The sequence below is a fragment of the Idiotropiscis lumnitzeri genome, chromosome 15 (genome assembly GCF_059441095.1).
Source record: "Idiotropiscis lumnitzeri isolate Australia: NSW breed Sydney's pygmy pipehorse chromosome 15, RoL_Ilum_1.0, whole genome shotgun sequence".
In the NCBI taxonomy this organism is placed as follows: Eukaryota; Metazoa; Chordata; class Actinopteri; order Syngnathiformes; family Syngnathidae; genus Idiotropiscis; species Idiotropiscis lumnitzeri.
The window spans coordinates 3199428-3210316 of record NC_142405.1 but is presented as its reverse complement, the minus strand read 5'-3'; the positions used below and the strand labels follow the sequence as shown (position 1 = coordinate 3210316).

General features: G+C 43.0%; 1 protein-coding gene across 1 annotated transcript; it reads right to left on the bottom strand.

The window, feature by feature from the left end:
• Positions 1-3376: 3376 nt before the first annotated feature.
• Positions 3377-10888, bottom strand: micall2a (mical-like 2a). Its single transcript, XM_088316936.1, has 18 exons — positions 10713-10888; positions 10298-10578; positions 9659-9707; positions 8906-9047; positions 8357-8520; positions 8161-8276; positions 7663-8052; positions 7453-7580; positions 6706-6751; positions 6324-6466; positions 5807-5905; positions 5621-5685; positions 5367-5490; positions 4687-4789; positions 4507-4580; positions 4318-4432; positions 4071-4117; positions 3377-3940 (listed from the first exon to the last, which is right to left on the bottom strand). The coding sequence occupies exons 2-18, from the start codon at positions 10438-10440 to the stop codon at positions 3861-3863; spliced, it is 2028 nt and encodes a 675-aa protein (XP_088173062.1). The 5' UTR covers positions 10441-10578; positions 10713-10888; the 3' UTR covers positions 3377-3860.
• Between the last annotated feature and the right edge of the window lies 1 nt (position 10889).

Sequence of the window (10889 nt, the reverse complement as noted above, 5' to 3'; positions counted from 1 at the left end):
CTACACCCAATACAAACAAGTGGTAAAAAAAAAATACTGACAAATTATACAAGAAATTCATGAGAATGTGAAGTAGGGGGACTTCAAACCTGGTGATTACTCGGCTCGCTTTATTCCTTTTCGGGTTCAGTACTTATACTGTCACAGAAGATTTTCTGGGTCTCCAAATAACACTCAAAAGTCACTTTAAAACGGCTATCAGCATGGAGAGGTCAACGTAAACTGTAAAAAAAAACCTCTTTAAATTGGACTAGCTAAATAAATCCGAGCCAAACGAATTCATGTTGCAGCCCAAGAGCGCATTAGCGTAGCATATTAGCATAGACGGGCCCTGAAATGTTGGACAAAGGGCCACGGGGTCCAAAAAGAGGTCTTCACACCACATCCCCGTGAGCAGGCTGAATTACGGGTAAAACGCGACCGGTGAGGACGGCGTGGCGCTATCGGCGTCACGTGCGTGTATTGTGTTGCCGAGGAATTTCACTGATCCCGGCACGCGGCGGGAGAGGATCAAAAAAAAAAAAAAAGTGAGTGGCTCAGACCACAAGTGTGGCTTGCGTGAATCTGCGGCGTTGAGTCGAAAGTTGCACTGCCGTTCCGCCTCCAAAAAAAAAAAAATTCTGTCAGAATCCTGCGCGCCCGCTGATAACATGCTTGGATTAGGGATGTTTAAGGCAAGTGAAAATTATTCATTCGAGATGGATGAAAGCTGCACTTGTCAAGTCTACCAGTCATGCACTTTAGATATTTCATTTCCCACTCGCCCGCCATGCATAATTTCCCCTCAATGCAAATTTTGACGCGCCCCGCTTTCACCGTTCGTGCCGCGTGGCACAGAAAATGGATCTTTGCCAGTCAATAGGTAACAAAACAATGGCGTGTTTTTTTTGGGGGGGTTGTTTGCAGCAAGGTGTGAGAATCTCATTTCAAGTGACAGAATGTAAACAAACAAGCTTTTAAAGCATGTGAGGACGCATGAAAACAAAAGAAAAAAAAAAACGACAAGCAACCGAGCCGATCTGTCGGGCGCAGATTTAAGGTTATAAGCTCGCTCTTCAAATATTATGACGGCACTGATGAGAAGCCTCGTCGGCGGCGCGGATGGGCCCATTAAATGAGAGGCGCCCTTCTCGTTTACTCATCAGAGCTAATGAGCCTGATCAAATTACCGGGAGGATCGTAATTACAAGTCAGTGGCAGCGATTCGCCAGGAGGGGCGGAGCTAAAGATGATGCAACTGGGCTTTGTGTGCGCCCTGGGTCACAACATTTTTTTTTTTTTTAAACAGAAAGTGGGCCATGTCATTCAAACATAAAACTGTGTATGTAAAATATGTCAAATTTAAATGATTATTTAATCATTCTATCATTTTAATAACCAGTCAATAATTGGTCAGCTGTTTCTAATATTTTCTGTGAACCAAAACATTGTCAAGGTGATACAGCGCACTTGGACAACAACCACCCCCAAAATTGCCTTCCTATGCATATGAAGGCATCATTTTTTATTATTTTTTTATTTTTTAAACAGTTGGCGTGGACGACTGGCCAAGTCCGCCCCCCCCCCTCGCCGCAAGATTTCAAATTTAGTTGAAAAGAGACTTTTCATACAAATGAAGCACTTGACGGCTAATGGCGGATTCTAATGAGCAGCCTGGACACGAGGGCTCACCTCCGAGGATTCCATTTCATCACGCGCGCACACACAAATTGTTTTACTTATGAATATTAATGTCCCCTCTAATTTGAGGCTGTTGTTAATGCTTGTCGCTCGGCGCTCGCCGGGCGAATCGGGTGCCGTTCATGTTTCCAACCATGTCCACCCCCCCCCCCCTCCTGACACTAAGCCCTCGCCTTTGATTCTTAATTGCACCAGCGCAAGCATTTGCAGGAGACGGGGCGCAAAGCTTTAATTAACTCTAATATCACACATTCAAGTCTCGACTGTCAGACGCATCATATGCGTGCCACACTTTTTTTTTTTTTTTTTTTTTTAAAAAGACCAATCATCTTCTCAGAACTCAGTTCCAACTTTGTGATCTGCATTTCACGCACTTCAATGTGAGCCGTGTGGCGTATCGGTTGCAGTTGATCTACATTTTAAATTCGTGCAGTTACTTGTCGCAGCAACAACAAAAAAGAGGGCGCTAAAATGGTGCAAAATTAAAGAGCAATATGGATTTTTTTTTTAATTAAATTATATATTTTTTTATTAATTCAATCTTTAAAAACACTTGAATTTGTGAATTTAATCATGTAAAGTGAGAAATGTAGTGATTAAATAAACTGTTCTGAATGATTAATAAATTAGGGATGCAAGGAACTTTTTTAATGATTAAATGACTGCCCTGAATGAGAGAAAAAGTGAAATTCCGGGAAAGCAGCAATTTTCCCAAATGAGGAAACTCATTCCTGACGTCCTGAATTGTTGCGAATCAATAAAAATTTGCCGGGCTTAAATTGTCTGAAAAACGGGGACGCCAGAAAAAGTGGGCGGGATCATAAAAATTGGGTATATCATTTCTTAGCCGGCATGTGCTGCACGTGTGAATACTCTTCAGCTTTCGCACAATAATTCCACCTCACGCACACGCGTGCACACACGCTAATCTTCAAAGGCTTTATTGGACACCAGAGTTTAAAGTTGCTCCAGCGCGCGTTCCTTCCCGAGCTAAAATGCTAAAAGCGAGGAGGCCGCACATTCAGGTGCGGCACAATCGCCGTGCCGATATTAGCAAAGAGTAATGTTTAATTAAAGCACGTCAGACGTGCGATAAGGCCGCACTATAGTTTATAAGCCTTGGCCGCCATAAGCTAGCGCCGGAGCTAATCCGCTTTCACGTAGCGCTACAGCGTCGGCACGGCCCAAACTTTCCCTCTCTCTCTCTTCTTCTTCTTTTTTTTTTTTTGCAGCATTTATAAAATTAGCAAAGAAATTAACTGTCTGCAAGTGTGGCAAATTGGATTTTGCAAGTGCTGTGTGTGTGTGTGTGTGCGCCCGTTGAAGAGCGTGTGTGTGTGTGATAGAGCATAGCCAGGCTGCCACCTACAGTACAAAATGGAGTCTGCTCAACACGTGTGGCTTACTTAATTAACAAGAACCCCCCCCTTCTGTCTTCTTCTCCTGCTAATGTCGTTACAGGAAATTTGTTAAAATCCATTATTGGAATTATTAATGAAATAATTTCAATTTGGCTGGGAGACTGTGGAAGGATTACACGTGTGTCTAATATGCACATAATCAAACAGGAATGATTTCAACAACCCACGACCTACTTTTGACCTCGCAGCACCCGATTGGCTGCATTCTTTTTTTTTTTTGGGGGAGGGGGGGAGTAAAAGATTACATGACTCAAAGGGAGCACACAGAGACAAGCTTAGTATTAAAACAGAATTTAAAGAATAAATATAGAATGGCAGGTCGGCGTGTGTGCAGGTTAAATGAGTAAGTGACAGCAAACTCATAACAATGAAAAGAAACAAGAAAATGGGATGTTTTTTTACTTTGCAGTCCACAAGAGTACAAACAAGAGCACCGAGGGAGTCCAGACCTCCGCCAAGGCCAAAGTTTGGACTAAATTGTTTATGTGGCATTCTAGCAGTGACGAAGCGGCGTGCACACATGCCGATAATCATGGCTGATTTTGCGATTTAAAAAAAAAATAAAATAAATTTCAACACTTTCAGTCAAAGTCAGAAAAGGCGTGACTCCGAATAATGTCTACAATCACAAATTTGATGCAAATTCAGGGATGATGAGTTTGTTTTTAAATGTTACAAATCGGTGCGTGTTCCCCGATTTATGCACACGATGACCTTCAAAATTGTAAGGCAACGATTTTTCCAATAATTGGAATTGAATTATTCCACTTGTCGCTTACTTCTTCGACCAAACAGTTTGGAGATGGAGGATTTCCGTTTCGGTTTGCCTTTCTTTACTCCTATTGATAGCAAAAGGAAGCAAAAAAAACAGAAAAACAAAAAATAACTAAAAAGGGGCCATCAAACGTAAAAAAAAAAACAATAATAATAATAAAATGTAAGGATTGGATTCAAAGAATATACACGTACCCAAATTTGTCATCATTGCGTTCAGCTGCTCGTCCTCTGCCAGTTCCCTGAAAATGAAAAAAAAAAAAAGTTTCTTTAAGGCAGTAATCCACCAGAGGGCACTGTTTCCACTCATTTTTTTTCCCTTTTGGGGGAAAAAAAACAACATCGTCGATGACTTCGAAGCCCTTCAACCCCTAAAGTATATGCAAATATTTTGCATATTTATAAAACACTGTTGGAAAAAAAATATATTTGCTGTCCCCACCTGAGACGCTCGTCATCCAGGACCTCCACGATGGCGTTCCTGCCATCCACGATCTCCATCAGGTTGCGCAATAGCATCTTTTCACGGGCTCGCTCCTCGGCCGACTTGACACCATCTGTCGCACCCAACGGGAAAGTCAGCACAAAACAAACAAAAAAAAAAAACTTTGAGCGCCACATCAACTCTTACCCGACTTCTCCAGCAGCCCGCGGAGCTCTTCTTCAACGTACGGCTGCTGCTGCTCCAGTTCCTGAGTCCTCGCTCTGAAAGGCCACAAAAACATCTGAAGCTTGCTGCCTCCGATTTCGGCTCACAAAGCAAACTGAAAAAAAAACGAACAAAAAAACTGAGCAAGCGATCGTCACTCACGTGTAGACGAGTTCAGACTCCTTCCTGATGAACATTTGCTTCTTGCGGATGAGCTTGAACCAGTCGACCATCAGCGGGTCCATGAGGAGGTCGCCCTCGCCCTCTGGAAAGGCAAAAGAAAAATATAATACCCGGCTTTTATCCATCCATTGATTATTTTCTTCACATCATGTCGAGATCGTCAAAGCCATCAGGCCACCGACAGGATCGGGAAGAAACCCTGAAGTCTGCACCGCTCACTTCGTATCATTAACGCATTCATTACCATTGACGGATATTCACGTCAAAAAATAAATGGACTGGTAATTAATTTTTTTTTTTTAACTGTTAAGTTATATGTTGAGATTGTGGCGTAGTAAAAGTCCAAAAAAGAAAAATATGTCGATAATGTGAAAGAATTCATACGGAATTGCACAGTGAAAACATTTCAGTCTCAAATTATTGCGCAGTGTGGTCGACAGATTGTGATGCAATTTGATGTCTTGTTGTTCCGACTGTGATGCTCCCCGGTTGCGTCTGCCGGAAGGGAGACATTTGAAAAGTGTGTTGAGGATGCGTCTCTTCACGGCAGAGTGTGGTGTGAAGGCGAATCCACACTAGAGTAGCGTTCTTTCCGGTAAATATATATTTTTTTTTTGTGGAGCGTCTCCATCCAAACAGGGAGGAGGACGAGGGCGTACCTTCCTCACAGCGGCGAAGCTTCCTCTCCAGCGCCACACCTTCCGTCTCCAGCAGCGCCAGGTTGGTCTCGATGTCGTCCAGCTCGCTCTCAATAAGCTCCGCCGGGATGTGATAAGACGTCCACTGATATAAAACAAAGCCCATTCAAGTCCAAAAAAAAAAAAAAAAATAGCCGGACTTGATAAGTTAAATGAAAAATGTCTATTTCTGGCTGTTAATTAATCTCTTAAGAGACTTAATGGAGGGAACTTACGGAGGGTGACCTCATTTCCGCGCTGGAGGCGTCGGTGGGCCACAAATACTTTCCCTTTTTAGCGCCTAAAGAGGTAGATGAAAAAGGATTAGAACGCGGCTTTTGTCACATGTGACTCTACCTGATGTGTTTTGCGGAAAAAGCCAGTTTCTCATTTTCATCAACAACGACGGCATGACGGCGTACCCGATGGGACGTCTCCCTTGGAGGTCGGCCAGCTAATGGACTCCACTGCCGGCCATCTTGCGGGGGATTTGACGGGTGAGCGCCTCCTGGGAGCATCGGCTGGAATAAGGACAGCGAGCTTTACGTCTTATTGGGCAGCGCTCGCTTCAATTTTCGCCGGATTTTCAACACACACAAATAAAGGGCCTGGAATGTGCTGGAAAACATTTTGACGACATCCTTGCCTCTAGTCACCCGAAAAACTCAACTATTTGCTGTTTTTGTTTAAAGCCAAAGCTAGCGCTTTGGTGTCATTTTCTTTGGAACCAAGAGAGCGGGGAAAAAAAAAAAGGATCTATCTCAAAAATCGTCCAAAATCTATTTTTGGCAGTAGTGAATGAGTTAACTGGCTAACCGCTCGCTAGGTCGTGTTCTGTTAAGTAAATATAACTGTGCTTATTTTGAGTTAATCTTGCGGTGTCTTTTTGCTCGCAAATGATTTATTCGATTACTTGTTTGGGCCATTGAAGCAACTCACCAAGATGCACGTAGCCGGTCGGCGGATGAGGAGGCGGAACGGTCGCTGGAATCGGAGGAGGTTGCGTCGAGGTGCTGGTGGGGATGTTGGAGAAATCCGCGGAGTCGTGTTGCAGATCTTTTCCGGATGATTCTGCAGCTCTTCTGCAAAAGACAAAGAAACCTGACGGCGCAATTCAAGAGGGCAGAGAGGCCTCATCTTCCTCATTTGGAAAGTGGAGATCAAAGTCACACTGGAGTCATTAGCGGAGGATCGGAATGAGAAGACTCGCCGTTAAGAGGACGATAAAGTGGGTTAGCGTAGTTTAGAGATGCGAGCGAGATTAGACAAGATCAAGAGTGACGGGTCTAATAAGCCACTTAGTGATACTGATAGGCTTTACCTTGGCGCCTCTGCTTTGCTTTCCACAAGTTTAGGCTTGGGAGGATCTGTCGGCGAAAGGGAACCTTGGTTGAGGCCAAGCCTTTATTTGCGCATTGGAAAATATTTTTTAAAAATGTATTATTTGCAATATAAAAATATCAAATATATTTGGATTATAAAATGATGACAGTATTTTATAGTACCTTTTGTAGGAATATGTAATGACAATTTTTGCAATTTAAAATGCCATATGTCAACTAGAACATAAAATGAATTTACTTTTATTATATAATTAACACAAATAGATTACAAATAAGGTTGAGGAAAAAGAAATACGATTAAATTGAAAATAATGGACGACATTAGGGATGAGCAACTGCTGGCCTCTTTGATTTATTTATTTATTTTATTTTTTTAAACAAAAAAAAGATCAATATTAATTTTCATGTGGCCCCTTCCAGCATTTAAAATGACCATTCCTATTTTTTTTTTTTCATTTTAATGATCTCCCCAATTCTACATCTAATCCAAATAAACAACTTCAATTTGACAGATGCCACGCCCACTACAACACATGTTGGCCCATGACATATTGATCAAAGTATTTACTGCCCCCTGGTGGCACCGCTTGATATTTCCATCAAACTAAAAAGACACCCGGTGTCTATTAGAGCAGGCATTCGTCCAACATGACAAAGGGCTTCATTTCATATAAATGAGAGATTAGGTTGAGTGCGGGATTAAAATAGTCGATGAATTTACTTGCCTTTGGCAGTCGTCGGCCTTGCGTTGCTACATTTGATAGCCTCCGGGCAAAAATTCAGCGCTGGATTTTTGCAGCTTTCAACTTTTGGCAGAGTGGAAATTTCAGCCGGGCCGGACTGTCCTCCAAAGCTGCAGAGTGAAACACACAATTCAGATTCTTAGTATTGTTTTTTTTTTTTTAAAGTTAGAAACCGGGCAAGAAGAAACTTACCGTCTCTCTGCCGAGCGAACGGTAAACGGACGTTTGTTGTTATTGTTGCAGTTGAGCTCAGCTGGTTTCTTTCCCGCTCTGCTCGCGTCCACGTGCGGCCATTGCGGCAACTCCGCCGGCGGCGCTGCTTGGAAAAAGTTCCGCCGGGCCGCTTGAGTCTTCTGCGCCGAGGTGGTCCAGCACTGAGTCGGGGGGACGAGGCGGACGGGCTTGGAAGAAGGTGCCGGTCGGATGTTTGCGATGCTTTCTAACAAGCTGGACGCATGCTTGAGCCGAATCTCGGCAGGGGCTTTCGAAGTCTTCTCGGGGTGTATGCGGCAAACAAAAGTGTCGGGAGTCTTTCCGGGTTTGTAACCTCCTGCATGGAGCACGCCCGAACACTCGCAGCATCTGGAATAGAGTTACGGGGGGAAAAAAAACAAAAAACGGCACATCCGTATATTAATTATCCACCGTTACTTTCTCACTTGCACTGCTTCCAATCGCATCGTTTCTTACGTGAAACAGCTCCTGTGAAAGAGTTTGCCGTCCACAAAGTGTCGTTGGACCAGATGAACGTGGCTCTTGCAAGCCACACATTTGCTGGTGAGCGTTCCACTTTTGTTGGCCTTCGGCTTGTGGAAAACAAACTTCACAATCACGACCGGATCTCGCTGGAGGCGACGTACAAGTGTGCCCGGAGAAGTCACCCCACCTGAGCGGCAGCTTTCGCTAAATTAGGAGATGTGCGGCCGGGGACAGGGGGAGGAGTCGGATTCTTGACGGTGGTCTTGGTTGGCGAGGCTTTGGCGGCCATCGGGAGATTTTTCTTTTCTGACGGGGCCTCTTTGCACCCCTCCGCCGGATGCTTCACTCCTACTGAAGCAGAAGAAAAAAAAAGCTTTTTAATCACAATGGATTCCTCCGTCCCTAAAATTATTTTTAACAGCGATTTTGAATAAAGTCAAAACTAAAATTTTAATTGAAAAAAAATACAAATTAAATAAATAAATAAAAGATTTGTAAAAAAATTACAAATTAATTAAAAAAAATACAATTAAAAAAGGTAATTAAAAAAATATATATATCAATATTAAAATATAAAATATATAAAATATTCAATAAACATTTTTTTATTAAAAATAATTTAACTCAATTTTTTTTAATTAAATTTTTTTTTGACTAAATTAACAAATATTGAAATTTTATTGATAAAAATACAAATTCATAAATGACTATTAAAAAATATTCAACAGGTTCTCACGGTGTGCTCGTGCTTTGAAGTAGTTGTAGTACTGCGAGACGTAGGTGAGAATGCTGAGTCTGTCGGGGATCCTCAAAGCCACCATGTCCTCTGCGTCCAACAGAGCGGGGATCCCCAACTCCTCCTCCGCCACCTGAAAAGCCTTCAGAAGGAAACTGCTGTCATCCAGGACGCCCGCGTCACCAGTCGGACAAAACAATCGTCTTGAAATAGACCTCGACAGCGCACTTCCTGACGGACGCTACATGCAGCCACTTGGACATGATTTTTAAATGTAAAGTGTGAACGTGACAAGAGGTGCTTTTGTCCAAATAGGTTCTTATCTAACAACAGCGCAGGAAAGGTGACACGTCATGAAATATACAAAGGTGTCCGTTACTGAACTCATGTTTCCTTGACCAGGAGCCTCGATTTCGAGCTGTGCCACAGGTCTCGGAGCTGCAGCTCGGCAGCGGGAAGTCAACTTCCGAGAGGTCGTCATTTACTCGGGAAGAAAAATGACTCATCTGACAGAAGAGTCCCGGTGGTGGGACGTTAAAGGTTAACATAACAAGCGAGGTCAAGTGGACCAAGGCAGAGCACGGAAGACGTCTGCTACAAAGACAAAAGAAGTGAGCAGACGTGGGGTGACTCCACAATAATTGTACTCGAGTAAGAGTACAAGTTCCCTCCAGCTGCCCTTATCAAGCCGGTGCACATTGGTGAAGGCGTGTCATCACACATCAAGTTTTAAAGGGCTGAACGAGGTCTCACCAGCTTGTTGTTGTCAAAAACATCCTCCACGCGGAGAGAGTCGTAATCTCTGTGCACAAACAAAACACCAAAAAATCATTTCAACACATCATGCAAATTTTAAGTACTTCTTTTTACTTTGAGAAGCAAGGTTTAAGCACCTGCATGGGGCTCCAGTGACCACTAGGGGGCCCTTAAATAAATTGACAGGAAAAAAAAAACAATGCAACAGAATGATGGTCTGTCTACATGTATTGCTGCACTATTTGTGCTTAGACATCCAAGGCTGCCACGTTGATCCTCATTTTTAACGTGTGGCCGAAGGCGTTTCCACTGGTTGCAAGCGGAGGCAATGATTTTTTTCCCCCTCTCACACAATCTATAATTCTCTTAATTTTATGTTTATTTTGAGAGTAAACTTCAGCTGCTCGTTTTCTATTTTTTAAGAATACTTACAATGTGATTTTATTGTATGTGGCACTTTGTCGCACATGCTATTTAAGTGATATATATATTTTTTCCAGACCAGATGTAATTTCTACATTCAATACATAAAATACACAGCATTACTGAGGGAACTAGAGTGCATCAAAGTAATAATTTTGCCGAGTGTCCCATGTCGGAGGGGTTCAGGTGTGCTAATAAGTGTCGAGTACTTACATGAGGTCGGGTCTGTGTTTGTGGATGAGCGCGCAGAAGGCCAGTCCGCTCCGGAACGACGAGGTCATGTTGCTGATGTTCACGTCCCGGTAGCCGTCACATTGAGACCGGCACCACTGCTCCAGAGCCTGGATGGCAGACATGCTCTCAAAGCGCTCGCGAATGTTTGGAAATAGGGTGCCGAGTAGGAGGAAAGTGTTAACATAGAAGGTGGAAGGCTGAGTGGAAGGGAGGCGCAGCTGCGTCCTGTTTGTTGGTGAGTGAAGGATCGGCTTGGCTTTCTGCGCAAAAAGATGCGCAACCGCTGAAGTTGACAGCACGAACGAACGTATAAAAAATAATATATATATATGTATATATATATATATATATATATATATATGTATATGTCCTCACACATTTGTTCAAAACTCACCTGTGGGTGTTGAAATATAAATATAGAGCGAATGTCGGCTACTTTAAAAATATATAGATTATATAAATAGGTAATTGAGTAGAGGCGGGGGTTTATGCACAAATGCTGCGCAACCGCTGATTTGACGCGAGTAAACCTCGCAAAATTGGTCAGAAGTCACCCGTGGAATAATTAAAA

What these genes read in the sequence shown, in the direction of transcription:
- micall2a (XM_088316936.1), bottom strand. Translation starts at nt 10,440, where the DNA reads ATGTCTGCCATCCAGGCTCTGGAGCAGTGGTGCCGGTCTCAATGTGAC. An exon ending in TTTTTGACAACAACAAGCTG is followed by an intron (nt 9,048 to 9,658) that starts GTGAGACCTCGT and finishes TTCCTTCTGAAG; the next exon opens with GCTTTTCAGGTGGCGGAGGA. An exon ending in GAGTCTGAACTCGTCTACAC is followed by an intron (nt 4,581 to 4,686) that starts GTGAGTGACGAT and finishes GTGGCCTTTCAG; the next exon opens with AGCGAGGACTCAGGAACTGG.